At 50.4% G+C, this 27,919-nt stretch overlaps 12 protein-coding genes across 12 annotated transcripts; 5 read left to right on the top strand and 7 right to left on the bottom strand.

Moving 5' to 3' along the window:
- Positions 1–582: 582 nt before the first annotated feature.
- On the bottom strand, positions 583–2,991 carry AUEXF2481DRAFT_2756 (uncharacterized protein; the record flags this gene model as incomplete). The annotated part of the gene is made up of 2 exons (XM_013490693.1): positions 583–2,581; positions 2,654–2,991. The coding sequence occupies 2 exons, from the start codon at positions 2,989–2,991 to the stop codon at positions 583–585; spliced, it is 2,337 nt and encodes a 778-aa protein (XP_013346147.1).
- An 841-nt stretch (positions 2,992–3,832) lies between these two features.
- AUEXF2481DRAFT_63237 (uncharacterized protein) lies at positions 3,833–5,524 on the bottom strand (the record flags this gene model as incomplete). Its single annotated transcript, XM_013490965.1, has 2 exons — positions 3,833–4,799; positions 4,854–5,524. 2 exons carry the CDS (start codon positions 5,522–5,524, stop codon positions 3,833–3,835), a joined length of 1,638 nt encoding a protein of 545 aa, XP_013346419.1.
- A 148-nt stretch (positions 5,525–5,672) lies between these two features.
- AUEXF2481DRAFT_86739 (uncharacterized protein) lies at positions 5,673–7,335 on the top strand (the record flags this gene model as incomplete). The annotated part of the gene is made up of 3 exons (XM_013491012.1): positions 5,673–5,700; positions 5,751–5,793; positions 5,816–7,335. The coding sequence occupies exons 2-3, from the start codon at positions 5,760–5,762 to the stop codon at positions 7,333–7,335; spliced, it is 1,554 nt and encodes a 517-aa protein (XP_013346466.1). The 5' UTR covers positions 5,673–5,700; positions 5,751–5,759.
- A 1,486-nt stretch (positions 7,336–8,821) lies between these two features.
- On the top strand, positions 8,822–9,544 carry AUEXF2481DRAFT_2753 (uncharacterized protein; the record flags this gene model as incomplete). Its single annotated transcript, XM_013490692.1, has 1 exon — positions 8,822–9,544. One exon carries the CDS (start codon positions 8,822–8,824, stop codon positions 9,542–9,544), a length of 723 nt encoding a protein of 240 aa, XP_013346146.1.
- Positions 9,545–9,747: 203 nt separating this feature from the next.
- On the top strand, positions 9,748–10,282 carry AUEXF2481DRAFT_37376 (uncharacterized protein). The gene has a single exon (XM_013490870.1). It carries the CDS (start codon positions 9,977–9,979, stop codon positions 10,238–10,240), a length of 264 nt encoding a protein of 87 aa, XP_013346324.1. The 5' UTR covers positions 9,748–9,976; the 3' UTR covers positions 10,241–10,282.
- A 608-nt stretch (positions 10,283–10,890) lies between these two features.
- On the bottom strand, positions 10,891–12,350 carry AUEXF2481DRAFT_77746 (class II peroxidase). The gene is made up of 5 exons (XM_013490996.1): positions 11,963–12,350; positions 11,677–11,912; positions 11,427–11,625; positions 11,217–11,372; positions 10,891–11,157 (listed from the first exon to the last, which is right to left on the bottom strand). The coding sequence occupies exons 1-5, from the start codon at positions 12,132–12,134 to the stop codon at positions 10,997–10,999; spliced, it is 924 nt and encodes a 307-aa protein (XP_013346450.1). The 5' UTR covers positions 12,135–12,350; the 3' UTR covers positions 10,891–10,996.
- A 1,516-nt stretch (positions 12,351–13,866) lies between these two features.
- On the bottom strand, positions 13,867–14,628 carry AUEXF2481DRAFT_2751 (uncharacterized protein; the record flags this gene model as incomplete). Its single annotated transcript, XM_013490691.1, has 2 exons — positions 13,867–14,033; positions 14,094–14,628. The coding sequence occupies 2 exons, from the start codon at positions 14,626–14,628 to the stop codon at positions 13,867–13,869; spliced, it is 702 nt and encodes a 233-aa protein (XP_013346145.1).
- Positions 14,629–14,987: 359 nt separating this feature from the next.
- AUEXF2481DRAFT_27177 (uncharacterized protein) lies at positions 14,988–17,820 on the bottom strand (the record flags this gene model as incomplete). Its single annotated transcript, XM_013490796.1, has 3 exons — positions 14,988–15,984; positions 16,035–16,386; positions 16,443–17,820. The coding sequence occupies 3 exons, from the start codon at positions 17,818–17,820 to the stop codon at positions 14,988–14,990; spliced, it is 2,727 nt and encodes a 908-aa protein (XP_013346250.1).
- Positions 17,821–18,917: 1,097 nt separating this feature from the next.
- Positions 18,918–21,806, top strand: AUEXF2481DRAFT_63294 (uncharacterized protein; the record flags this gene model as incomplete). Its single annotated transcript, XM_013490970.1, has 2 exons — positions 18,918–21,368; positions 21,420–21,806. 2 exons carry the CDS (start codon positions 18,918–18,920, stop codon positions 21,804–21,806), a joined length of 2,838 nt encoding a protein of 945 aa, XP_013346424.1.
- A 1,568-nt stretch (positions 21,807–23,374) lies between these two features.
- AUEXF2481DRAFT_2748 (uncharacterized protein) lies at positions 23,375–24,428 on the bottom strand (the record flags this gene model as incomplete). The annotated part of the gene is made up of 2 exons (XM_013490690.1): positions 23,375–23,522; positions 23,575–24,428. The coding sequence occupies 2 exons, from the start codon at positions 24,426–24,428 to the stop codon at positions 23,375–23,377; spliced, it is 1,002 nt and encodes a 333-aa protein (XP_013346144.1).
- Positions 24,429–25,380: 952 nt separating this feature from the next.
- On the top strand, positions 25,381–26,614 carry AUEXF2481DRAFT_27174 (uncharacterized protein; the record flags this gene model as incomplete). The annotated part of the gene is made up of 4 exons (XM_013490795.1): positions 25,381–25,441; positions 25,501–25,570; positions 25,623–26,331; positions 26,390–26,614. The coding sequence occupies 4 exons, from the start codon at positions 25,381–25,383 to the stop codon at positions 26,612–26,614; spliced, it is 1,065 nt and encodes a 354-aa protein (XP_013346249.1).
- Positions 26,615–26,976: 362 nt separating this feature from the next.
- On the bottom strand, positions 26,977–27,363 carry AUEXF2481DRAFT_2746 (uncharacterized protein; the record flags this gene model as incomplete). Its single annotated transcript, XM_013490689.1, has 2 exons — positions 26,977–27,210; positions 27,265–27,363. The coding sequence occupies 2 exons, from the start codon at positions 27,361–27,363 to the stop codon at positions 26,977–26,979; spliced, it is 333 nt and encodes a 110-aa protein (XP_013346143.1).
- Between the last annotated feature and the right edge of the window lie 556 nt (positions 27,364–27,919).

Below are 27,919 nucleotides of genomic sequence, written 5' to 3'. Positions count from 1 at the left end.
ATTTACAACTCGTAAAAACAGTATTGTGTATATAATGGGTCCACGACAACGTCTCCGGTCTTTCTTACACTTCCTAAACGTTGATCCGTATCTCTTAGACCTTTTGTATCATTGATTTACTGTCAAATAGTGTCGTCAGCCTAGTGTGATCATATTCTTGTTCTTATAACGACATTTTCAGTAGATCAAGACAAGACATGAGGTCTGCTTCGTGTGTTTCCACGCTAGATGGTGTTTAACTGAGTAAACCTCATGGATAGTTTTGGCACGTCAGAGTAACAGATCTCATGGGCGTTGTCGGCTAATCTCGTCGAGTGCATTTCGTCTCTAGATCAAGACAGGGTCACATTGCTCACAATTGATCAGTGAACAGGGTTGTACCTATAGCGTGAAGACTTGGTCATGTGTAAAATTCAAACGCTTGCAAGGGAAGCATGAAAAGTATCTAGAGCAGAGAGTTTCATTACCATCTTAGTGTCAAGCACAGCAGCGACCCTGGAGTTAAGCTAGTATTACAATCCATCATCCATTCTCCTCCTTAGCATCTCTTCTCCTTCTCGGTGCCCCACTCCACAAGTCTCTTCACATCGACTCATCTCCACGGCGAACATCCGTCCATAAGCCTCCCTTACGTCTCTTTCCAGCAGCGGGTCCTCTGTACATCAGCAACTCGTCCGGAACTTCGTTGGCAGGCGTAGGAACCAACGCTGGCATGGCCAATATAAGAGGCACAGGGACAACTGCATCTTCCTCTTTCTGCTCCCTCACAGCTTCGGCAGCCTTGGCAATGGCTTCTTCCTTGGCCTGTTTGATAGCAGCTCTGCGAGCAGTTTCCTCGTCAAAAACTTCCTGCTTGGCCTTTGCCCATTTGGAGAGTGCTTCGGGATGTGAGACCATGTAGATGACAGTCTCTCGAGCAGCGAATGAGTCTTCGAGGCATGAGTGAGTAGCTAGTCTCTGTACACCAAGACCCAGGAGGCTCTCGCACACCTTCTTCAAGGCAGTTCCGCCCTGACCAGGTCTGTCGATAGCAGCCTTGGCCAGCAGCTCTGAATCCACACAGCGACTGTGAACGATCTTGAGGACGGTGAGATCGTGCTTCAATGCATGACCGACAAGAATAGTGTCCTGGTCCATGAGGGAGAACAAGACCTCACGGGCATGAACCATGTCTTGAAGAGCAGTACCATCACGAGTAGCCTTTGCCATCACACCGCGGCTCACACCATGGATGTTGGTGCGCCACTGTGTGATATCCAAGACAGGTCTGACCAGAGCTGAGATCAAAACTTCGCCGCTGAGATAATCGATAGCAGTCAGCTGGATCAATTGATCCACAAATCCGTCACCGTTCCTGCCGCCAGCCATCTCACAATCGAGAGCAATAGCTCGACGCTTGGTAGCAGAGTTGGTCGAAGAGAAGCGAGGGGCATTGTCAAAGCCCTGATAGCGCGAAGTCAGGTGGGTGATGCCAGGAAATCTATGCTTATCATTTCTCGCGGCAGGACAATTTCTCACACCTGTTGTTGCGATCAAGCGATCAAGTCTGTGACGAGAATTATGACAGTAGATGCACTTGACCTTTGCTTTGATCTCAGCAATAGGAGGCATGACAGGTGTGTTGATGTGAAAGCCAGCCGAGATCAAACAGTCAGCATTGTGACAATGCTTCTTAAGAGACTGGTAAGCATCCTCGACCTCATCTTCCCGGAAGGACGTCCAGGCTCGAGCTTCTGGGACAAGATCAGATGAGACAAGTGTAGGCCATGTTTTATCGACGCAGAATTGTGGATCAACGCTCGAATGGACTGAAAGACCAGGAGGTACTAACCCGCGGGAATCAGCTTCTACGGCATAGGAAGGGCCCAAGATTTGCGAACCGATGCTAGTAGATGGCAGTGAAGCATGAGGTGAATCTGGAGCTCCGTCGTACGAGGGTGGAAACTGCTTACGTCGGCCACGATGACGGCGTAGGTGCTGCTGCGGAACGCTCGACGACGGATACTGCATAGTTGGACTGAGACCGCCTGGCAAGAAGCTAGTTGGGAGGTGATGAGCAAGATAAGGATTGATAGGTCGAAATTCAGATGGAGGCATTGGGTGAAAGCTTGCATAGGCTCCAGGGGCAGAAGAAGGAGGCGATGATGAGACGAACGGAGCGGCGCGATGACGTTGATTGATAGCGACAGGAGGAGCAGAGTCGGACGTGGAAGTGTGTTCTCGAGAATGAGTCGATCGAGGTGGAGGCGGAGCTGGAGTGTAGTAAGGTCGGCCATGTGCAGCGTGACCGATGGGAGGCGATTCAACGATGTTCTCTTTACCAAGGTCCATTCTGGTAGGCTTGAGAGGGGCCATAGTATTGGTAGGAGCCATACTTGTGATGCAGGAGCGTGCCTTGTGACCTGTTGGTCGAGGTTCGGAAGCTTCCTTGGAGCGCTGCAGGGAGACAATCACTCTCTGACCAAGAAACTTCTTGTTGTGAAGTTCCTTGACAGCACGTTTGGATTCGGCGACAGTCGTCAAACTGATGAAGGTGAATATGTCTGTGTGAGGACAATGAGTGCGCATCGACGTTGTCTCACTATAACGTTTGTGTCAGTAAAAACAAGAGCGAGAGGGAATATGTGCAGTGTGCAGTGTGCAGTCTACTTACACTACGAAACCCTTGAAAAGAGTCTTGACAACGTCTTGCTCTGAGACGTTGTCGGGTAGTCGTCCAACAAAGACACACCTACCAGTGGGCTTGGAGAGCTCTGGATTGTGGGAGAAAGAGTCTTGGATGTGCTTTTCAAGTTCTTGGGTGCTGCTGAAGTTGCGTTCGCAATCAACGCAAACAATCAATGTAGGAGTTCTGGTCTTGGGACATATGCGGCGAGCCGTCGATGATGTTTCAAGGTGCTGGTCCAACGAATCGATCGAATCATAACGTTGTCTACAGCTGGAACACTGGACTGCGCTATGAGGTCTCTTCAATATCTTGACAGGCGCCATGTCGAGTTCATCAGATCGGATTGGCAAAAAGGTAGTCGTATCTGATCTGAACACTCTTGTTGATTCGAACAGATCTGGAAGACGGAAGCGCGCAATTTCAAGAAATAAGGATAGCAAGTTCTGAATTGTTTGGAGGTTCAAGGACGGAACAGAGCTGTGGAAAGAGTCCGAGGTGGCGCTTTCTTCGACCGTGGTCTCTAGAACCAGAAAGTCGTTGTTGCCATTATTGCGAGTCAATCGACTAGCACCTTCCAGATCCACCAGCGAGAAAAATGCCGAGCAATATTATTGTTTGGTGCTTCAGAGTGGACAGACCCAGTTTACCGCTGGTTCTGCCACTTTCATCAGCAGAAGATGACCCATGGCCTATCCTGTGTCAGCCATTAGGCTATAACGCAGAAGCGTACAAAAGGAGCAAAAGCTCATCACCAGAGTCGAACACAGGATCTCGATCCTAGCAGTCATATACCTGGCCAATTCTCTTTCTTACAGCAATCCGCCGTGTGGTGTAACGGCTTACTCACATGATTCGTAATAAAACCACTCCAGTTTCCGTTATGTATGTCTTAAATAGCTCAGGCAGCCAGGTGTCCGACACTAGGTGATCCAGATCAAGGAAAGTGAGAGGAGTTTTCCCAATCGAGCCCAGCTCTTGGTTTTTGCTGTTTTGATAGCCATGAAACGCACTTTAGTTCTAATCGGGTGGATGGGTTACACATAGGTATATTTCGACCACGACCACCATAAGCGAAAAGGAACGAGGAATGATACCGACTCGAGCAGGACCATTGACTGCTATAATCTTACATAATTTACAACTGTGAGAGGGTGATAGACTTGATCAGGATGATGGTGCGTCTCTCCCCTCCTTGAATTCTTCCCAGCCAGGCGCGCTAAGACCCTTCTGCTCATATTCGTCGTCCCTGATGACTTCGATCAGCTTCACATTCCATTTGCCTGTTCGAAGGACAAGTATGTTGCTCTTCGCGATCATCTCTGAGACCATGGAAGTGGTCACACCCCTCAAGGGGCGGAACTTGAGCTCGCCATCAGATGTTGGCTCTTTTTCTTCAGACTGAATGCCAATGTAAGCACCTCCGGAGTTGACCATGCGGAGACCATGGCTGTTGCTCTTGGCCAGGCCGGCGTGGTATAAGATGCGCGCTGGTGCCTTTGAATGTACGAGACTGTGCGGTAGGTAAAGACGGTTCAGACCTTCCTTGCTGTTCTCTGCTTCGGCCTGGAGAGTTTGCAAATTTGGTCGGCGTGAGAATCCGTGTCGCTTTTGCGTGTTTTCGGCTTCCTCAGGACCGTGAACCAGATCGACAACTTCGCGTGCTAGAAGATGTTGAGCTTTGCGTTGGCTGGGATCGGCCTGATGTTCTGCCATGACGCTCGAGATTTGGTCCAGAGGGAGGAAGGTGAAGAGCTTTAGATAACGCTCCACGTCGGCATCAGCAGAGCCGACAAGGAAACCGTAGAGCTCAAAAGGAGTGGTCATAGTCTTATCGAGCCAGATGGCGTTTCCAGCACTCTTGCCAAACTTGGCACCGGCAGCAGTAGTCAAAAGAGGCACTGTCAAGCCGAAAGGACCGGACAACTGCTTGGTCTCCGGCGAGGTTGATGGTCTAGGTGTCAAGTGTTTGATCAGGTCCATACCTGCGACAATGTTGCCATACTGATCGGAGCCACCAATCTGAACCTGAACACCTGATTGATACAGATGCCACCAATCGTAGGCTTGTAGCAGAGGGTAGGTGAATTCGGCATAGGACATGCCATCACCTTGGGCCATCTTATTTTTGACACTGCCGCAGTCAGCATGCTGTCAGAAGATTGAATAAAGGACAACTAGCACTCACGTGTCTCTACCTAGCATAGCACCCATTCGAGCGACGGTACCAGCATCAGTTAAGAAGTCGATGATCTTGAGCTTTCTCAGCCAGACTGTATTGTTCTTTACACTCCTACTCCAAGTCTTCTCTTTGGGGTAGCCATGTCTCTCAGCATATCGCTCTGCATTCTGCCACATGGCTCGCACACAGCTCTGCAGCGAGATAAAATTGGAAGCAATTGTGTCTCTGTCCATCTCTTGTCGGCTGATCAGACGTCCTGTGGGATCGCCAATTCTTGCAGTTGCACCTCCAATGACGGAGACAGCCTTGTGACCATGTATGTACATCCAGAACAGAACCATCATCGGCAGAAGGTGACCCAGATGAAGCGAAGGAGCAGTCGGGTCGATGCCGGAATACGCACCAATGCACTTATCGGTGAGCAACTTGTCAAGAGCATTGCGATCACCTGCCAGGTCTTTGACGTAGCCACGCTCTTCCAGTATTGTCAATAAACTCTTCCTATGACCAGCGCGTATCCTTTCAGCCTGTTGGTCCCATAATGTCTCGGAATTGCTCTTTCTAGCCACTGCACTCCGTGAGAGATAGCGCAATGCTGATATCGAGGCGCGATTCGTGCAGACGTATGGGCTCAGCGGGTGCAGTGATGTGCTACGCCAGAGTGTCGGTGATGGCATTTTGAGACGACCTGGATAGCGGAAGTCCAAGGTACGCGACAGAAATTAGATCAAGCTGTTGCGCCAAAAGCCCGAGCTTAACTCCGTCACCTGTAAACAACCGACATTTCTCAGTTGCGACATTAATGTATCATCTTACGATAACAAACGACATTTGTGCATCATGACTACGACCGGTAAGTCTGACTGCTCTAGATTGCTATCTCGGATGCTGATTGTACGCAAGTCGGCCGCCATGAGCGCCACATCATGCGCCAGAGAGGAGCTGGGTATAAACAATCCCACGACAAGACAGATATCACTCGCTCATACGCCTGAAAAGTGCCCGATCTATTCCTACAAACTTTGGTTTCATCTTCCAAGCCGGTTCAATCCAGCTCTCCGAATCGTCATCAACCTCAAACAACCTCTCGTTTACTGCTACCCTTATAGAAGCCGACTCTCACCCCGAACATCAGCCATCTTTGGCAAATGTGGCAGCCAAGAGAAAGAGAGTGGTCAAGGAAGACGAGGAGGATGGTGAGATTTGGTTCAAGAAGCGCTCCAAGAAGACATCCACCAAGCAAGAACACAACGAGGAGACCGTGGATACCGCGACTTCGAACGTAGCGCCAGACGAGCCACGGCCCGAGGCCCAAACGAAGCCGACCAAACGAAAAGTCGTACGGAAGCGCATCTTGGTCCCAAAGCCACGTCAGAAACCATCTACCAAGCCGCAACTCGACGCACAACACGACCAACCAATGTCCACATCAGAGGCGATGCAAGAAGCCCCCACAGAAGTCGAGAAGAAGATAAGGAAGCCTGCTACGGTCAAAGTCGCGAAGCGCCAGACGAAAGAGGCAGAAACTCCTGTTGTGACTATACCAGAGAAGGGTCAAGAAGACGAGCTGAGCAATCACTCTCTCCATGCCATCTCGGCATCGCGGCCTGCTGCTTCCAAAGCCACTAAATCTAGTCAGGACGTCCAACACACAGTCGTAGAGCCGAGAAGTCGAAAGAAGGCAGCTCCAGTCAGGAGAGTTGTGCGAAAACAGAAACCGGACATCACTATGACCACGCGACAAGTCGTGTCAGAGGACAGTCAAACGACTGCATCCATAGCACCGATGGAGGAAAAGGGACCAAGCAAGACGCCAAAGGCCACAGACACCAAAAAGCTGAAAGAAGTCAACAGCCGAGCCGAGAATCAGCTTGAGCGAGTGCAAGAGACTGAACATATCGATGCTGTAACGCCTACAGAAGGACAGTCGAGTCCTACCCCGGCGACGCGGGAAGTTACAACAGAAACAGCGCAATCACCGAAAAAGCGAAAACTAGTCAGAAGAGTGCGCGTCCCTAAGGTTCTTGCAGCGTCAGCGACACTGAAGACAACTCCTCCAGCAGACCTCACACCCCGCAAAGATGGCACCAAGCCCCTACGATCAAAAGGAAGATCACCTCTGAAAGAACGAGATATGAACTCAACTCCTGAGGATGGCGAGCCAAAGGATGATTCGAGAAGCTCTGAAAATCGCAGCAAGAACAGTCAGAAAATTGGAGGTGCTCTGCCTGGAGACACATCCTTGCGAAAAACATCAGCAGTAGCTGAAGATGTAGACTTGAGTCTATTCGAAGCAGCACCTTCGGCACAAATCATCAAGAAAAAGACCAAGACCACTAAGGCTCCTAAGAGGGTCTTCAACGATGATTCTGACATTGATCTTGACCAGATGTTGAGTGGCATTGCAGCTATGGCTGATCCCAAGGGAGTCACCAAAGTTACTGCCTCGAATCCTAGTCGCGTCGTGAAGAGGAAAGCTGCAGCATAACCATGTCGATATGGCCCACCATCCCATCGTTCGGCGACGTGCTTTTAAGAGTGCTTGTCAGCCAATTAGATTCGGGAACGAGCACTTTTCGAAGCACGTCGCCGAGCGAAGGGATATTGCAAGTTTCAGAAGTTCACTCTCGTATTGCACCGGTGCTCGTGTTCCATCCTGGCATTGCGAGTCAGCCGGTTGAGAATAACACCATGAGTGTATCACACCAGCACAACGTCAGATCTCATAAAGGTTCATCGATAAATACTACTTTTGGCGAATATTCACTATCACAGTATATGGTCAAACGTATCAACCCAAAGCCGGAGCAATGCGGTGTGAGAGTCATGTGGCGAGTATTGACTAACAAGAACGTGAGTCATGATCGGTCAGAGTGTACTCCAGTAAGCGAGCTGAAGCTATGTAAAAGTTCAGGTATATTGCAGGGTCGACTTCAATCGACAGAAGAGGCTGGGAAAAAGAGGTGAAGGAGGGCTCACACCGCATTTGACATTGACATCCGAGCTGCCGAAGATGGTCAAAGCTTTTGTCAATCTACCAAGATCGTCTGTGTTGATGCTTGTCATCTTCTTCCACACCTTCTCGCATGACCTTATCGAGAGGCATAACCATGCGTGCGGGATGCTGAAGGGGACGATGGTGAAATCCAAGTCAAATTGATGCAGAGAAGAGGTTTGACAAGGTTGGTCTACAACATTGCTCCCAAGGCAGGAGCGTTCTGAACACCGCGAGGGCATGGAAATGTCCGTGTCCAGCATTGACTCCTGCCTCCCGCCGCCAAGTTTGTGGTTGCTATAGCCATTGCGAGTAAGTGTGTTTCTCAGTTTAAAGCGTCCCAAAGAAATGAGAGGCCTTATCTTTCAGCTCGTCACCTTTGTCGATGTCTTCCTCCATCATTCATCGCTCTACAACAATCATGTCTACAACGTATAATTCACCAAAGCATGTACGGACAAACAGCTTGATTGACAGTTTTGAGATATCTGACCTTTCCTTTGCGCCCACACCGCCACCGCATAACCATACTCGGCAACAATCATCAATCGGATCCGCTCGTCTGGAGTCGCCATTCTCTCCAACAAGTAACTTTGGTGGAAGCGTGATCTGGAACAAATCGAGTTCTCTACCACAGTTGTATGACCCTGACCAAACCTCAAGGACCTTTACGCCTTCAGGATTCAGTAGCAGCCATGTATCAAGTACTTCACCGGGCTTGACATCCTTTCAGACTTCCAGTCACTCGTGGTCGACAGCAAGTTCGAGTTTTCAGACAAGCTCTAGCAACACTTTGGATGATAGTGCCGTGTCACAACTTCCGGTTTATCTTGATCCATTGAGCTCCAGTAGATCGAGCTTCTATAGGCCACTTCCAGATATGACCGAGGCTCCGGTCTGTCCGATGAACACAGCAATGCAAACGAATACGACGCTTCCGCACATCTCTGGTTATGGATCTATACGTCTCACAGTCACAATGGATTTGCCTCCTCCGTCCAAGCACCACCAGCACACCCCTCACGTATCTTTGAGGGTAGACACACCAATGAATGACACTTTATCGGTAGTCCACTCTGAGCTTTCCTTAGATGCCGCTCTAGATTCTTTATCAGCACCCGAACTACGTCAACTCTTACGTCTTGCTGTACAGAAGCATCCTTCCTTTGCTTCCGAGATCGCTTTGGGACATGCACAAAAAGCCTCGCATGAAACAAGGAAAACAGTCAACTTCGTACATTACAGCAATAGCGTCTGGCATACCCTGAACGCCAAACATCACCTCAACCCGGAAAAACGACGACAACATGCCGACAGGGCGGTGCAGAGTGTCGCAAATGACATAGTGACTGTTGCCACTCAGGTAGGAAGGGAAAGCTCACTCGTCTCAAAGAAGAGTGCTCTGGAGGCCTTACGGAAGATAGGCAGGAGCATCTGTCTTGCCACAGGTGCTGTAGGCGACAGAGTGAAAGAAGCGGTGGGATCTGACAAGATGTTTGTGGACGCCATTGTAAAAGTGGCATCGAGCTTTACAGAGGATGATCGACGAACGCTATGGGCTGGTGGAAGTGCGACTGAGATTCTGAAACGTCTTGATCAGTTGGACGAGTTGAGAGCATGTTATCATGTCTTTGATGGATTCGATGTTGTGCTAAAGCAGTTGAAGAGGGAAGACAGTCTGGACGGAAGTGTGTATTGCTAAAACCTGAAACAATCACAACGAATTACATGTCTATTGCATAATGATATCAGATGTGCCTATTTCAATCTGTCTTGATCCTCAATGCAGAGCAATGTTGGAATGTGCGGAAACCGGTGCGACCCCAGTGCTTCGCGACTTCCTTCTTTGAAGATCTCACAACGTGCTTGTCTCGTCACCACCCCTTACAAGTTTCTACACTCAACATTGTTGCAGAAATTGAGGCGAACTTGATCGGTGGCCTGAACCGGTACCATAATGCGCAAGGATAGTTGACACGTGTCACAGTCTTCCGTCAACCTGTCCATATCCTCGAACCTAAGCTGTCGTTTCAGACCTTCTCAGGCCCTGGCTCTGGGAGAGCTCGACTTCGCTATTCTTCCATCTCTTCGACTTCTCCCAGACCAATCGCATGGAAAGGTAGCTAGCACCGCGATGACCTTTGTCTGGACATTGCAGATTCTCATAAGCAATCTTCTGGTTCTCAGGCTCTCAAATCGCCTTTCTTATTCTAGAATCTCGTCGCAAATTTGCTGGACTCAACGCATAAATTGTCCAATCATTGCTGGAATGTCTGCACACGCTCCGGAGACCTCATACGTACGGTCGTTGTCCACCATCATACCTCGTCGCTGTTTTGTCGATATATTCTCTCAATATCGATTTCAACTACATCTGCCGGTACCAGACCACTTCTAAGATGCCAATACGGCAGTCAGATACGTAATACTGCCCTTTGCTGTGGGCCCTGGTGTCTGCCCCAGGTCGGACTTCGTCGTCGCCAACCTCAGCGCAAAAAGTCACCAAAACATCCCCATGTCGGTCCCTAGCCCCCCCAATGGTTTTAAGAATATAATCACCAATAGCCTCTTTATCTCTCCATGAAGGAGATATGGCCGAGTGGTTATGGCGCTAGTTTCAGGTACTAGTGGGCAACTGCGTGGGTTCGAATCCCACTATCTTCAATATCCTTTTGCCCTCTATCATGGCAAGCTACATCTCTTGCGGGTTGGGGAATCTCTTTTTGACATTCGCAGTGGAAACTGGTTGAAAAAAAGTCGAGTGAAGCCTGAGACTTTTGCAGGGTCCAAACGCCTTCCAGGGGTAACTTTACCGAGCCGCTCTGTCTTTGGTTCACCACTGAATGGAACGTATCATGACAATATGTCTTCGCTTGCAGTATACTATGGTCAGGGAAGAGTTGTGTATGGCTGTTCGAACGATGATGGGGTTGTGTGTGAATAGGTGCAGGCTGACACATGAACGCAGTCAGCACATGTGGCTCTTCGGTCGCACTCTTCAGCACAAGGGATCCAACCAAACAACAAGAAAAAAAGAATGCCAACTGTGCGACTCCGCCATCAAGTTTGAATGGCCAAATGCAAATTTCGAAACATGCAGTCTAATAAAAGCCTTGTCCAGCTAAATGTCGCCTCTTTACCCGGGACCCGACTATCATCTAATCCTGTCGTTGATAGGAGCCGTACGAATAAGTCTCGCATTCGAACCCGATGGTACAGCACTTGTGCAATCGATGAAGCTCTGTTGGTCAGACCACGGGATACCGAGGACGCTGAGATGAGCCATTGCAGGTGCAAAAGCTGCATTCCATTTGCCTGTGCAGATCGTCAGTCGTGAACAATCAAGCTTATGGAGAGAATATGCAACAACTTACTCTGACTATTTACGAAACTCTGGAATGTTTGACCCACAGTGGAGTTTGGGTTGGAGAGATTGATGTCTGATTCAAAACTGTATACGCCTTTTGGGTGGCTGTCGGTTTGGGAGTAGTATGTTACGTCCCATTGACCTGGAGTAGAGTCTTGAGGTCCTGTTGCAATGTTTCTGTCAGCAGCTGTTGGTCACTCGTAAGGAGGACACTCACCATCATAGGGGATACCATTGTCTTCCTCTGCTACTGCTTTGGATGCCGTATGTGCGCCAATCAAAGCAGCAAGTTCTGGCTGACTGATGCCTTTGTCTGCGAACAGCTGGATCAACACTTGTTGAGCCGAACCAGGGCCAAAAGCTTGCGGTAAGAGGTTGTCTGGTGCTGGAGTGCTGGTGTCTTTGCGACCGATGACCTGCGTATACGTTAGTCGTCGCGTTCACTCTTTGGAAGTTGCTCAACAAACAGTCGGGATTCTGGGACCTCCAGGACAACTAACAATCGCCACACTGGCAGCGAATTGTATCAAGTCTGCAGCACCGACTTGAGACTTGTACACGTCGTACTTTCCACGCAAAAAGCTGTAGTATTGTTGCAAACCATTATTCTCATCTCGAGTAATCTCCACAGAACTCAGAAGAAGAGATCCATCTGCACCCCCTGTAGCAGGTGCATAAGCTGGTGTCCTGGAGGAATATGACCCTGCAATTCTGATCAGCAAAAGTCACACAGTTCGTCAGTGTCGCTCATACCAGAATCATGGAAAGCGAAACGAATGGCACCTCGAGCGAGATCGGTACATCCAGAAGCTCCGATGAAAGATTGAGATAGGTCAGATGCGATTGTTGACCAAATGGCAGGGCAGCCACCGGATGTCTCTGCGATGGCCGATAGAGCCAGGAGTGAGAGAGTCTTTCCAATCATGTTGGTCTTGTCTGCTGATTTTGGAGTTGGCCAGAATCGTGTTTCGTGAAGCGAGATTGGAACGTAGATAAGTGCAAGGCTTGCTAAGGATGAAGAGAAGGTGATAGAGTCTGGGTTATCTTTCTACTGTTCGTTTGAAGTGAGGGGCAACTTTGAATCTTATACAGTGCAGTTACCATACAGTACGAACTGCTCGCCCTGAAAAACCTGTCATCCCATATGCATCTACCACGTGTGATGCCGATATAGACCAGTAGGCATACGTATGACTAGACTACTCACGACTATCCATAGACCGCGGGAACGCTACCGAGACTGCAATATACAAGTCAATCAACACAAGCATGGAATTAGAGTCACGATACTGGAGGTGGGTGAGACAGCGCTTCAAGGTCTAAATGGGTGGTCGGGATGAGCCTGGGATGGTCAGGAACAATCCGACCAGAAATGACCGACAGCAGCCAATAACTGGAGGACGGCACACGATATCTGGTATTCGTGTCTCGTGGACTTCTTCACATCCACCACCCGGGTGATTGGAATAGCCGTGAGGTAGTAGTAGTGCTGACATTGTGTGTAGCCCCACGTAGAAGCGGATGAGTGGTATCTTCTTACTCCTGAACATCGATCTTGAACCTGAGCGATACAGCAGAATCAAGTTTTGAGGCTCTAACAGCAGTTCATGTACACTCAATAGTGCTGTGACATGCATTCGCCGCAGCTATCCATAAGCCTTATATCAGCCATCGGAGCATTCTGCTGCACACACCCGCTCGAACCAGTCCGAAATCCAGTAACGAAGGGCGCACAAGCTGCAATGGGTACAATTCCACCTTGAAAGTTGTCCGAGCATGTCGGAGTAGTGAAGAAGAGGCACTCAGCTATCGCCTTACTTGTTGCCGACACTGCGAGACAACGAATGATTTCGAGTCACGAAACGAAAGGAAGCCGCAGTGATTGTGCTTACTGTAGCAGGTGCCGATTAGTCAGAGTTGCAGGTTCGGCCTGCGAAGATATTCACATGGCACATGAATTTAGATCCACCGATTGAGAGAGGTACCCGAGCCACGGAAAACCAAAATCTCTCATGCCAGAGCACTAATCATTTCACTCATTTTTGGCCCAATGAATTAATTTCATGAACATGACTATTCCTGCTGACGATGACGCATAGCCTCATCATATCCTAGCTCTGTACGACCAACAAAAGGAATCTTGCAAACTATAGCTTGATTCATCTCGGCAGAAGCTTAGCAAGCTTATTGTGTTTCTTTGTACTACCAGAGCATTTTTGAGCCGAGACTAGGCTTGAGTGTCGGCAGAAGGACGAGAGTACTCTTGTAACAGTTGGCAGGTTACTGTTGGGTCTGTGTATCCGCGTATGGAGGTGAGAGATTACTTGTAGACAAAGGTTACTGTCACGAGGGGCGGTGAGAGGAAAGGAGAGTATCGTCTGAGCAATAGACTGACTACACATGGACAAGAACGATCGGTATGTTTTTGATAGCCTTCAAAAGCTGATTTCGATTCGCGGAAAGCGATCTTCTTAGGTAAAGACAGAGTGATGTTAGTACACACGATATTCTGGGCGCAGGACGTTATTCTGAGCAAAAAGCTTTGACGCCTAAGGCCTCAACGACTGGTGGTTCCTTCCTCCGCTCGCTCGCTCAGCTGTCTCGATTTCTGGTCCTCGGGGTCCTTTTTCACTAATCCATGTTGATATAGTTCTACCCTATCGACTTTGGTGGGAAAAGGTGGAAGTAAAACCCGGCTTAGGAGTATTGTCCTGGTCTCCGGGGTCAGGGCTGAGGATGGATTGATTGTTCAAGGCGGAGAGCTTGGGCAGGTTGAAGGTTCTCGAGGAGGTAACTTGTGCCTCAGGAAGGACGACATTGTCATCTGCATTGCTGTTAGATTACAGAACCGGGTCAAACAGAGCTCAGAGACGGGACGAATTACCTCTCAACTTGACGACGTACAGATGCATAGTGTACTTGCCGTGGTTCTGGTGATCCACGACGGCAGCCTTCAGCGAACTATCGTTACGAATGACACCCAGCTGGTCAGTGCCTGACAAGATCCAGACGAGAGTGATTCCCGCAGTCTCTATGTTGCAGCGCAACTTGTCATCAACCTCACCACAAAGGCAAGCGTACAAGAGCTGATCGATAGACAGCGAGCCGGAAGGCGTGCGTCCAAGCTCCTTCAGGAGAAATTGGGCTGTCCACTCAGAGTCATCGCTGAACATCTTTTGACGGTTGATCGATACAACCATGTCCCCAAGCAATGGACGTGTAGAAATCATGGCGGGAGTAGGTTTATCAGAAGCCGAGGCCGGAGATGCTGTTGAACCAGAATTGGATTTAGTTGCGTGGGCAGAGTGCATGAGCGAGCTTGTCGAAGATGACGTCTCGGCTCTTGTGCTGTGAGATGGAGCAGAGGAGGTTTGGTATCTATTACTGCCAGAGCCGAAGGGATGATTTACGGGGTTCATTTTGGATGATCTGGTCGAAGAGAAGGATGACAGATTGGCGGCATAGGTGTAGCTTTTGTATCTCGTCTCCAGTGTTTGACTGTAAGTTGACTTCGTCGCTTCAACACTCTGGCACCTTCCTTAAAGATCTTGTGCGCGACGAGCTAGCATGACAATCTGGAAACATCAAAGCTGTTCATGCGTGTACAAACCGACATGCCAACACTCGACAAGTTTTCCCATCGTCCAAGAGTTTGGCGAGTATCTGAACAAACACGCAAAACAGTGAGTAATGATTCAGTGGAGACGGCAAAAAGGGTTCGTCTTTAGTATCATGTTTCTAGCAGCCCAAAGTATGCACAGGGCAATCAATTACGCCATCAGAACCACCCGCCAGTGCTGACATTGCCGTTAGCCCAATTACCGGCCCAGCTCACAGACTGGCCATTAGCAGGATTCACTACTGCTGCATTGTCCTCAAGGCCAAATTGCCTCACAAGTTGGTCCCAGTTCTGCCAGTCAATATCGGCCGCCGGATCGAATGGCGAGAAGCCAGGAGGCGTTGTATTGTTGTTGAAACCAGGAGGCGTCGTATTATTCCCAATCATGTTTAAATCTCCATTGATCATTGGTTGGTTTGTCGCTTGGTAGTTGTTGATTGCTGTCATTTGTGGAGACGGACCTTGGTAGGGTGCACTACTGAACGATCCATATGCTGATTGCGGAGTATTGCCTGTGTTTGTGTCCATAGGCAAGGCAACTTGCTCCATACTACTTCCGATCTCTGGCGCCAAGAGTGAAATGTCCATCGAGTCTTCACTGAGGACTACTGCTTCGAGACTTTTTGGCGAATTCATCAACTCAGTTGAGTCCAAAGGTTGCGTGCCATAAACGGGAGGGCGCATGAAACGGGAAAGTTGCGCTACGCTCAGCGGTGCTCTGACCATGTGAGGCTGTGGAATTGCCGGAGACATGCCTGGAGGTGTTGCTTGCCTGATCGCCTCGTTCTTTCGTATGGCCTGAGATCTTGCCATGCGTGCCTTCGCGAGGAGCTTCATCAGTGGTTTCCATAGACGGCCGCTGCGCGACTCTTCCTTGGTGACTGCCTCTTTCCAACTAGTCTGGACACACTTTTCGATCGAATTCCATGCTCGATCAACTAGAGCACCGCTTGTGCGATGGCAGAGTTCGCCGAGCAGGAACGCCAGCGCGTGCCACTGCATGTATGTTTTGAACAGCCAACTCCACTTTTCTGTACGTGATTCTGTCTCCATGAGAGAAGCATACTCAATATTTTCCAAACTTGTGATGAAAAGCTTGTCTCGGACTTCTTCAGAAAGGCTCTTGCCGCCATCCTTTCTTTGGTAGGGATGATAGCTATGAGTTTATTAGTCCTCGTCAACGGCCAACCTTCCTGAAAAACTCACATCATCAACCACATCTTACTCATCATCAACCGTGCGACTGTGGCAGTGACCCAATACAATGGGACCGATGTATCTACATGCCGAAGGTATCGTTCTTCGAGCCGCTTGTGGCATTCGTTGATCCAACGTTCCTTATCCTCAAGTGTGACTGAAGCGAAAAAATCACCGCATTGTCTAGGCTCACCAGGTGGGATGTAATTGAGACGACGGAAAGTGTTCGCGACCTCAAATCGAATCAGACAAAAGGACATGTCTGTGCATCCTTGTCGCTCTTCCGGTAGCTTCTTCATGGCAGGAAACAGATCTTCGTCATTGACATTGAGTGGCATCTTGGTGTCAAAAACTTGTTCGGCTGGACACTTCAATCAGCTCGGATTGACAGGGAGACATGCAGAGGGAACTACTCACTGATGGTTGGATCGCTACCATGATCCTCAGAAGCGCGCACATCCAGTATACATATCTGCCACCACAGCCGTCTCCGCATCTCGATCTCAAAGGGTGGTAGATTGAAATGCAGGCCGTCGCGATGAGCACCGAGTGTCTGAGCGATGCGGACAACGAGTCCAGTCAGAGTCCAGATGACACGGGCATCATTGTTTCGGCGCAGACATATAAGAAATATCACGATCGCTTGCACCACCATCATCTCTTCTGTCGTGAGAAAACTTGCCCTCGCAAGAGCTTGCTCGACACCAAATCTATAACGCGAAAGAAGCAGACCTTTCTCTTCTCCGAGTTTATTCAGACAGTCGACTTCTGACAGACTGGTAGTGGCACCGTAGTATATGGCAAACAACAAAGCCTCGAAGCTCTTGGAGAGATTGGCGAGGTGTGAAGCGGATGCCAAGACGGTAGGTTCAATGGTGGGTATATGAAGTACTTTGACGAGGGGGTCCACGCGTTCTTTGAAGACGTTCCAATAAGCCTCGATTTGACCAGCAATAGGGTGAAGGGATAAGAGGTCAACATTTTGTGAACTGAAACTGAAGATCCAGCCGTGATGCTGATCAGGCAGGGAGTGAGTGGGCGAGGGGTCGTCGGCCTCATCGTCGGTATCCTGGTTCAGTATACCCTTGAGATCCTCAACTTCATTGCTAAGATTGGCCCAGAAGGAGTTGTTCACATATCGCGAGCGGCCCTCATTAATGACTAGACGTCCAAATCTGGTCTCGAAGTTTGCGCTACGAGATTCGTCTACAAGTCGATTCTTTGCTGCCCATTGTGTATCATCATCATCATCTCCACGCTTGTTGTGTTGCGTTTGGTCGGGTGGATTCGGACATGTGCGAACGGTGGGATGTGATGTGGTAGGCTCGAGGAAGTCGGCTTCTTCGACGTGCGAATCGGGCGCCGCATCAGGGAGTGATTCGGGATTCGAGATGTCTACACCGAGGCCTTTGACAAGGCCCTCGAGACGGCGCAGTCTGTCCAGCAGCTCGGCATCGCGCGGGTCGCTGACCTTGCGAGATTTGCGAGGGGCCCTGCCAGGAGTCGGAAAGATACACTCGATGTGGGCGCGAGAGCAGTTTGAGCACGGGTGTAGTTTGTCGCATTTGACCTTACGCTTACGACATGTTACGCACGATCGAGGATTCAGCAGGCGGCCATGGGCATCCCGTAGCGTTGCGGGTGCCGAAGCCGAAGACGTGGATGACGACAGATGAACCGGAGGCCGCGCAGGTGGTAGCGGCGATGGCTGAGCCAGAGCAGAGGGCAGACGTGATTGTCCTGGCAGCGAGACTTCAGACGACTGCGTTGGAGAGAGGTTCGAGTTTGCAGACATGCTGCACCTGGTGATGGTTAGGATGTCCAGATCAAGCGCCCAAGATCCACCACCAAAGACCGAAGACCGAAGCCCGACGACCCCGACGCCCCGATTGCACCAAGATGCACAACGTCGAGCTTCGACCAGTGCGGGGTGAGGGTAGGATCCGAGCGCCTTCCCTTTTGGTGAGGCTCAGAAAAAGGACTTGAGCTCCGCTCTCCATAGAGATCGATGCACCATCCAAAGGATTAGAGAGTGATGCACCCTTGACCGAAGCATACCGGTAGCTTAGCTGCCAGTCAATTTCCTTGTTTGCTCAGGCATGATAGCAAGGTGAGTAGAAGGTCGTGAATGTTACGCGTGCAGGCTGAAACTGCGCGTGGGTCCCTGTAGATCTAGGCGATGACTCGCGAGGGTTGGGTTTTATGTCATCAGCACTTGAAACTGCCATCCGAAAGTCACTCGTACCGTTCCGCACCTGCCGCCCATTCTTTTTTCCATGACGCTTATGGACAAGTCATGAACTCGTGTCTTTCAGAGCAGCAGCGTGTCCTCGAGCTACCTACCCAAGTATGTAGGAGACATAATCTGGGGATGTTCCAGAGAGATGGAATAAGGTGCATTGCGCTAGATGCCAAAGGCGGTGAGGATTGGCTTCTAGAGCTTCTGATTAGAAAGACGGTGACGAGCTGGCGTTTCGGATGCAGCAAAGCTATCCACGACCGCAGGCCATCTAGTAATAGAAAGGCATCTAAGTCCACAGCGAGACCCCTTTGCGCGTCATAGTGCACAGCTGCCCCCTCGTGCAAGAGTCGCGAAGACGAGACTGTTGGGTGACGGACCAAGTGGCATGCTGAGCAGGTGGTGAGATTCGTTGCAGCCTTCTTGTTTCAACTCTCCAGCCTCAGGTACGGCCGCTGCTTCTCGGACGCGCATTCGCAACAGCAACGGCAATCGCTGCTGTCATCGCCCACACCGCCATCCCCGCCAGTGCCCCGTGCACAGTCGAGCTCTCACTTTCTTCAGCGTGTCATCGTGTACTACCTTGGGCACGCGTGCTCGTCTCCTACTTCCCTTTCCCCTCCCGCCGCGTGTGTGAGTGCCTGACCTGAACAATGCGTCGGCACCAACCTCCGTCCGCTCTGTCCTCCAACGATCCCCTGTCTCTCCTCCGCGCATACGACCACGAATCCAATCCCAGCCGCCCGATACGCTCGTCGCCGCTGACGGCCTCGACCATCCATGGCCTGCCTCTCGAGCTGACAGACCGTCTGCGCTCCTTTCCGCTCTTCGCCTCGGCCCCAGACTCCTTCCTCGCTGCCATCGGAAAGTTCCTACGCCCACAGCTCTTCCAACCGCACGAGTACATCCTCACCGAAGGCGATGACGCCAAAGCCATGTACTGGCTGGTCCGGGGGTCGCTGAGAGTCACGTCAAGAGATGGAGAAAGTACCTATGCCGAGCTCAAACCCGGCGCCTTCTTTGGCGAGATCGGCATCTTGATGGACATTCCGCGCACCGCTACCGTCATTGCTCAGCTACGATCTTTGGTCTTGAAGCTCAACAAGGAGGACCTACAAAAGGTCCTCCCAGCCTTTCCCGCCGTCGAGCGTGCCATACGTGACGAGGCTGCGGAACGATTGGCCATCCTTGAACGCCTGAAAAAGGAACGCGTCGCTCCTGTTGCTTCTTCTGGCTTGCGCAAACGATCGCGTGACTTTGTCGAGCGCGATGTCGATATGCAAGACGTAGGAATCCAGGACGACAGCAACAAGCGTCGCAAATCTCCCAGCCCCAGTCTTGCCGAAGCTGCAGCCAACAGTGTCCTGGGAAACGCAAATTTGACTGTACGCCAGATTCTGCAGGAGTTGCCCTTATTTGCAGGACTCTCCGCCGAGATTCTGCATTTCCTGGGCGTCAACGCTCAACCATGCTCATTTGGCCCATTTACAGATGTGATAACCCAAGGCTCGCAAGGTCGAGATGTCTACTTCCTCGTGCGCGGCGAAGTCGAAGTTGTGACTGAGGCGCCTGGTAACAAAATCAATGGCATGACAGGTATGCTGTCGCCTGTGCAGCGAGTGCGGGCTCGTCTCAAGCCTGGACAGTACTTTGGTGAAGTCACCAGTCTCTCACTTGCCCCCAAGCGGACTGCCACAGTACGATCTATCAACAGTGTTGAATGCCTTCGTATCACAGGGCAGGTGCTTGATGAACTCTGGAGAAACTGGTCCTCGAGTTTGCGCAAGCAGGTTGAGCAGGAAGCTAAGCGGAGACTGAAAGAAGTCGAAGATACAGACATTATTCTGCCAGACGCCCCTTCTGCCGTTGAAGCCCTGTCAGCTCTACCACAGGAGGATCAGTGGAAGAAGAGCGTACCTACCGTCACTTTCAGCAATACAGAGGCGGAAAGTGCAATCATAAGAGACATGTCTCCTGTCATGACTGAGCCAATGGATCCCGATCCGTTTTTCAGCATTGAAATCGATAATGTGCGCGGAAAGTCAAGGAGAAGCTCACTTGCCCCTCCGTCCCCCGAGCCTGTCATGCACGATCCCACACACAGACAACCATCACCGCCGTCTGCAGGCCGCGCGCTGCCTTCATCACCATTGAAACCAAGATCGTCTCTCTCATCTCTCTCTCCTGCATCTGAGACCCGTCGACCTATTAGTAGGCGACCCAGCGTGTTTGGCAGACCATCGAGCCGTTCAGGACGTGGCCCGCTGCCGGATACAGTGCTTAGCAAAGTTTTCCAGTTTCTGGACCTGCCAGATTTGATGCGCCTTAGACTGGTCTCCCCTCACTGGACTCGACTGTTGACCACTAGTCCGGACATTCTACACGATCTTGATCTGTCACGATACAATCGACGCGTCACAGATCATGCCCTAAAGGAAGCAATCTGTCCATTTGTTGGAACCCGCGCATGGCATGTCAACATAAATAACTGCTTTCACGTAACAGATGATGGCTTCGCTGCACTAGTCGAATGCTGTGGTGAAAGTGTACGTAGCTGGAAGATGCGCAGCGTTTGGGATGTGACAGGACAAAGCATACTAGACCTTGTAGGACGCGCCAAACGCCTAGAAGACATTGACTTGAGCAATTGCCGCAAGGTCGGCGACAACCTTTTAGCGCGTATCATAGGCTGGATAGTACCACAACCACCACCTGGACACGCAGCTCCTCTGCCCCAACCCGTAGCAACATCATCTCGTCGTCCGGCACTGAAGCGAGGCACGAGTAGTGCAGTAGTGCCACAAGCAGATCAACCTGCGCCAGGCACTGTGATAGGAGCTGCTGGACTCAAGCGCTTGACACTCAGCTATTGCAAACATGTACAGGATAGAAGTATGGCGCATATAGCTGCACACGCGGCTAATCGGCTCGAAAGCATTGATCTCACACGCTGCACATCAGTCACTGATCAAGGCTTCCAACACTGGGGATTATATAACTTTCCACGATTACGTAAGCTCGTTCTAGCCGACTGCACTTACCTCACCGATCAAGCCATCGTGGGCATCGCGAATGCGGCAAGGGGGCTCAAAGAGCTGGATTTGGTACGTTTGATACTCTCCAATGCTGCTTCACTTTGCTGACCGGCTTCACAGTCTTTTTGTTGCGCGCTCTCGGATACGGCGACTGAGGTCCTGTCATTGGGCCTTACGCACCTGACACACCTCGACCTCGCATTCTGCGGTTCTGCAGTCTCAGACTCTAGTCTCCGCTGCATCGGCCTTCACCTACTAGAGCTTGAATATCTGTCCGTACGCGGCTGTGTACGAGTTACAGGCCAAGGCGTCGAGAGCGTGGTAGACGGATGTCCCCATCTCTCCCTCTTCGACGTCAGTCAATGCAAAAATCTCTTGCCATGGCTACAAAATGGCGGCGTGCAAGCCACCAGAAACAAAGGATGTAAAGCTAGATTTGAAGTCGTGGCTGATGGGTCATGGCGTGGTAGTGGGGAAGCATATAAGGGATTGCATTGCTCGACTTGAGGGAGCATATAGGGCGTCACTCCCATCATAGCATTTGCAAGGTGTTTTATCTATGTGGGGAATTTTTGTGTATGCGATTTAGCGGTCCCCTCGAGGAAACTCACACTCGTTTTCAAAGGTTTACATGTTTGCTGTCTGGTTCATCGACTTGGTACTGAGTGCGGTTCGTGTGCTGGTTGATGTTCAATGCTCTCAGCGTTTCCAGCTAATTGTCAACATAAAGTACATATTGATCCTAAGAAGATGATCCTCCACGTACGGCCATAGTCAGCTGAAAACTGGGCATCCCGTCCGCTCTGCCATATATAAGCAGTTGAACGGCAGATTAGTACTACGGTGGGTGACCACGTGGGAATCCCTGCTGCTGTACGTTTTGCTTCCCTTCTTTTTGCTTCTCACAGACTCCTCACATCTTCCGCTTTCGTGACCAAGCTGCGGTGACAGCTGATCCATACGTTAGTGAAGGCCGGCATACCGAATGAAGGAGGCAGAAGACGTGAGAGCCATGCAGCTCCATCTCTTCTGTTCTTCTCTCATGGTGACTTCCTCACTCCGATAGCAAGAGCGATCGTCTGCGCGAACGAGGTCTTTCTTGTTTCAAATTTGCAATATTGAGTCTGCGCACAATCTCAATCGCTTCATTTTACCCGTCTATTGCCATACCGAAGGAAGTTGACAGGAATCTGGTCACCATGTTGTCTCGTTACTTTCGTCCAAGTCATTCGACCTTGACCAGCGGCATCAGATCTTTCTCCCAGACGATCAAGCTTTCTCGACAATCATATCGCCATCTTCGAGGAGTGCCAGGGTTCTCTGACTTCGTGGAACGTAATCACTTACATGACTGGAGATTTGTCGTCTACCGCTGCACCTATGGCAATGACGCCGCCTGGAGACACTGTACCGACATGCTAGAGCAAGAATTTCGACAAAGTCTGATGCGGGAAAAGCAACTCGAGGAGCAGTACCATATTCCGCACATGATAGTCCACGAAGGAGTCGAGTTGAACGATCCAAGCAAAATCCAGATCTGAAAGAAACTTCGAGAGTGGACTCCTGCGGATGTCAAGTCCAGGGCTCCTCCTAATGTGACTGAGCACGGTATCGAGAGCATACTTGACAGCGTTCCTTCATACAATTACTGTTTTCACATTGACGACGATGCTCTCGAGTCCATCTTGCAGCCAAAGCTGATGAGGACTGGGAGGGGTTGTAAAGATGCGCTCAGCTACGTCAACTTGGTCAGGACAGACGCCCAATGGCTTTGGGATGAATAGGATCCTGCAACTTTCGATCGTGAAGCTCATGGTTGTGAAGTCGACGATGATCCTTTGGATGAGAATGAGGTCGTGTTTGAAGGCAGTAGACTGCATGATATTGGTTGGATGAGGGTGTCTACACCTTCGCTGATGGTGTTGTACCGACAATTTGAAGATGCCAATTGCATGTGGGACAAAAGTTATGTACGTCCTTCAGATGGGGTCTGCGCAGACTGAAAAGCAAGGTAGAGAGGATCAGGGTATGTTGTTGTGTGTGAGAGCACTACGGACCTGACAGGCTTGCTAACATCAGTCTTGAGGCGGCTGGAAGAGTCTATGTCCAGCATGACGAGGTCTGTCGCCTCCATCGACAAGCCATGATTCATTCCATCGAGGGCAGTCACAAGTCCTCCAACGAGCACCGCAGACATAGCAGAATTGAGCTCCACAAACGCACCTACCGAACAGTTAGCTACATCAACGATCCACCAGCATCAACGTTCACTTACGTTATGTGATTGCATCCAGTCGTGAGCGCAACCACACGGTGACACTTTGTGTTGTAGCAGCGCTGCCAACCCTCCGTCTTAGCTAGCGAGAGTAAGCTCTGTGTGTCCTCATCTCTGGGACAGTCGCCTCGATGCGCAGCTGCTTTACAAATCGTGCATGTGCGTTTGCCGCAAGTGGGGCAGGTCGCTACTTCGTTGATGGTATTGGAGGCAGGTACGAATCCTTTACAGGTAGATACACTGCAATAAGTCCTCTTTGTGGCCTCGGTATCGTACTCGACCTGCTTCTTTGCATATCTCGTGATAAGCTTATTGTCGAGTAAAGTCTTCATGCCTTCGAACGGAATCTCCTGACCACAGCATTTGGGTGGGTACAGTGACTCGTCATTGATCGTGTACTCGAAGAAGTTTGCGAGACACTCCATACAGTAGAAGTGGTTGCAAGGAGCTTTGTAGCTTTGATGCCTTGTAAATCTTGACTCACAGCCCGTGCAAGTCAAGAGTGCGGCCTCTGCTTCAAGATGATTTTGAGCTATGCTCACGGCGAGCCTGTACTCTTCCTCATATTGTATCACGGCTCTGATGGCGAAGCTCTCGTCGGCGATTAGAGTCTCGGCGATACTCAATTCTTGGAGTTGCAGGTTGAGAGCATATTCGAGTTCGGGGTTGTCGGCGGCAAGTGCATCTATATCATCCCGCTGTAGACGGAAGACCAGTCTGGCCAGCTCCCAGTTTCTGATCTCAAATAGGAAGGCCATACTGGGGGGATCGCTGAGAAACGATTGTGTGATTGACTCGATGACTTCTTCAGCCAGAGCCGGATTGGCAGCTCTATTAGAGTTGTTGCTGGCCATCGAAAAACTCATATCAAATGATTAGGGTGAATTTCTCTGCATTGTCAGTTGAGACGTTGCTTGACTTAAGTCTCTGCGACGAAGACCACGTCTAGGACAATATCTGGAAACAAGTTCACTTATGATCAGATAATTTCCAAAGACACGGCTTGCCATGACAAGGGGGTATGTTGTGTTCATGTCGAAGCACCAAGGATATCTCAACGAGACTGGTCTGTGGTTCGAGTGAAAATGTCTGACGGCAACCACTAGAACCACTAGAACCACAGCATATCTCGATATCTCCTGCTCCAGAGTGAAACACAGAATGACATTTGTCTTACGTGGGATGGTCTAATCAGCTTCTGATGATTATTCTCAGCATTGCTCAAATCAGATGTTTGAGCCGCAGAAATCGCTATTCCAGTTACCAGTGAGAGGGCACCAGTCAGAAGCCAAAGCTGTACGAGGCAATCGTCAATCAAATTCGTCTGCGATACATACCGTGTCAGAATGGTGTATCGCGAGACCATGGTGGAAAAGTTGAGAGTTCTGTGAACCAAGCGTGTTGAACTGCTAGCTTTCGGGCAAGAGGAACCACCGCTTCTTCTGTTCCAAAGGGCGGGAACCCCCAGCGAGTTTCTATCTAGAACAATGACGAGATTCAACCACCGGTGTGCCACCGCTGGAGTTACTCGCTTCTTGCGCCCTGCGCGCCTTCCAAACTCCAACAGGCCCGATCACGGTATGGGTCGAGGTTTAGCAAAAAGTCGAGTGTTGATCGCAAGACGGTCAAAACTCGAGCTTCTGGGGTGAGAGGGTTCCTTAGCAGAGCTGATGACGCTCCGACCCCGCTGCTTGCTTACTGCTGCCCCGCCAAAAGACCGAGCCTCGGGAGTACGACTATAAAGTGAGAGAGCCTGACCCAAGTTGAGAAAGTTCAAGGATCAAACCGATCAAGGAATTGGTAAAGATGTCGCAAACTATGAAAGCAGTCGTGTTCAAGGGACCTCACAAGGTTGTGATTGAGGATCGTATGTATTGATCGATCAACAAATGTGGTAGATCCAAAAGGCTCACTGCAGGATGTTAGGTCCAATCCCCAAGATCCAGGATGATGGAGATGTCATCGTCAAGGTCGAATACACAGCTCTCTGCGGAAGGTAAGGTACAATTGCAAATGGATCATCTCACATCCATCTGACCAGGTTTCAGTGAATTGCACGTCTTCCGTGGCCACCAGGCTTCAGACACAGACTTCATCATGGGCCACGAATTCACAGGCAAAATCACAGAAGTCGGCAAGAGCGTAAAGACCCTCAAAGTAGGCGATCTCGTCGTCTCTCCCTTCACCACTTCCTGTGGTGAATGTTTTTACTGTAAGCATGGATTCTCATCTCGTTGCGAAAAGTCTCTCCTCTTTGGCTGCCCGAAGCTTGATGGTGGTCAGGCCGAGTACGTCCGTATTCCTACTGCAGAGGGTACTGTCATGAAGGCCCCTGAAGGTCTTGAGAAGGAGGCTTTGGTTCTGATGGCAGACATCTTCCCCACCGGCATGTTCGCGGCAAAGAATGCATTCAAGGAGTTGAGCAAGGAGGAAGCACAGGAAAGCACAGTTGTATTGCTCGGTCTGGGACCCGTCGGTCTGTGTGCACTGGTCAATGCCTTGGACTACAAGCCCAAGAACCTTCTTGCCGTCGACAGTGTGAATAGCAGACTACAGCAAGCCAAGGACCTCGGAGCCGAACCCTGGAACTTCATGACTGACAGGGATGGCTTGGATAAGAGAGTCAAGGAGCTCACCAACGGCAGAGGTGCAGATGTTGTGATCGAGGTCGTAGGTCTGTCGCCTGCCCTCAAGCTCGGCTACGATCTTCTCAGACCTTGGGGTATCATCTCAAGTGTTGGTGTACACAACGCAGAGGTAAGCACTTTCCAGACTCAACAAGTGTGGTGTGTACTAGTGACTAACGAGCATATAGATTCCTTGGACAGGTAACCAGGCTTACAACAAGAACTTGCGCGTTCAGATGGGTCGTTGCCCTGTCCGCTCAATCTTCGCAGAGGCGCTAGAGAAGCTCAAGAATAAGCAACATCTGCTTGGCTTCATGTTCGAGAAGGTCATGCCGCTCTCGGAAGCCCTCGAAGGTTATGACCTTTTTGACAAGATGAAGGTGCAGAAGGTCGTCTTTGAACTTGAACACTGAGCAGTGTGTGTGAATCGCGAGATCCGAGAGAGTCGTTTCATAATTTTGGATCATTGGCAATTGGTAGCCCGTATGTGTACAACAGCTTTTGGTTTATTGGTCGCAGTGAAGATTAAATTGATTGATCACATGTTTCATGCAGCATAGGTTCGAGCCGATAAATAGCAAACACTGACATCACCACTCGCCAGTCGTGTTTCGAGGAGCAAGTGACCCTCTTCGCCCATAACTCCAGACAATAAAATAAACAGGACTTCCGTACCAGCTCCATGCTTTGGTGCCATAACTCCTTGCGTTGTTCTCATAACCATCATCCCAGCAAAACGCCTTGCCGACCATTGTAAAGCAACGAGGTGGCATACTCAGTTGACGTTGCAGAGCAATTCGGCTTCGAGAATGTATTTGCCCTCCTTGTACTTTTCGGCGGGTTCGTAAGCCTTGTCGTACTTCCATCCAACCGTTTCTTTGCACTGCCGGCAGGTAATGTCTCGCACGACATGTCTCCCAGTGGTCATGTTACGCTCGCCAGCCTCGCCAGAAATGACGTTGACGACATTGTTGAAGAGGAAAGCCTTGCCGTGCTGGCCTCTGAAGTTCTGCAAACGTAAGCTTGGAGGAACCCAAAACGTATTGCATTCATGAGGACGTACTCTGCTCACGATGTCATCGTGGTCGGCAAGATGGGTCTTGCAGGTCTTGCAGCCGTAGATACGCTTGCAGTTGAGGTAAACGTTGTATGCCAAGCCCATGTTGCTGTCAGCTGGGCGGCTGCGTGATTTGAACCGTATGTTGGGCGAAGGTCGAGAGGTTCGTTGGGGTGTGTCGTAGTCCTGAGCAGATGGTCTGGGTGGTGACGGGCAAGATGGATGTGGGCAGTGCGAAGACGGCTTCAGAGGCAGGAAAAGCACATGTGCATACGGAGCGAGAGTCTCAGGGCACGCAGACTGTGGCTACTCTGATGTGCTGCAGAGCAAACGGAAGGCTACGATGGGGGCCTGGGCGTTGGATGGGTAGGTCGTGGCCAGACCCTCGGAGGCGGCAGTCGGCAGTAAGCGGTCTTTGCGGGACTTTGAGCAGATGACGAGACAGGCAGGGCTGAGTGGAGTTGCGACGAGGTCGCTGGTGGAGGCCGAAGATTCCCAAGGAGATGCGGTGAAGGAGCGATACGAGATGCAGCTGAGAGGGCTATCGAGACAAGTCGTCGTTGCAAACGCGGGGCAGCAAAGACGAGGCAGGAACGATCAGTCGTGGCTCCACTGCACGTTGCCCAATTTCCCCGTGACCTCGTGACTGGAGTGCTCAAGA

This window comes from Aureobasidium subglaciale, assembly GCF_000721755.1.
Source record: "Aureobasidium subglaciale EXF-2481 unplaced genomic scaffold scaffold_4, whole genome shotgun sequence".
Taxonomy (NCBI): domain Eukaryota; kingdom Fungi; phylum Ascomycota; class Dothideomycetes; order Dothideales; family Saccotheciaceae; genus Aureobasidium; species Aureobasidium subglaciale.
This window is presented reverse-complemented; position numbering and strand designations above follow the sequence as displayed.

Coding starts and splice junctions, on each gene's coding strand:
- AUEXF2481DRAFT_77746 (XM_013490996.1), bottom strand. CDS start 12,134: ATGATTGGAAAGACTCTCTCACTCCTGGCTCTATCGGCCATCGCAGAG. Junction 11,913..11,962: donor TTTCGCTTTCCATGATTCTG/GTATGAGCGACA, acceptor TCAGAATTGCAG/GGTCATATTCCTCCAGGACA. Junction 11,626..11,676: donor GAGGTCCCAGAATCCCGACT/GTTTGTTGAGCA, acceptor ACGTATACGCAG/GTCATCGGTCGCAAAGACAC.
- AUEXF2481DRAFT_37376 (XM_013490870.1), top strand. CDS start 9,977: ATGACCTTTGTCTGGACATTGCAGATTCTCATAAGCAATCTTCTGGTT.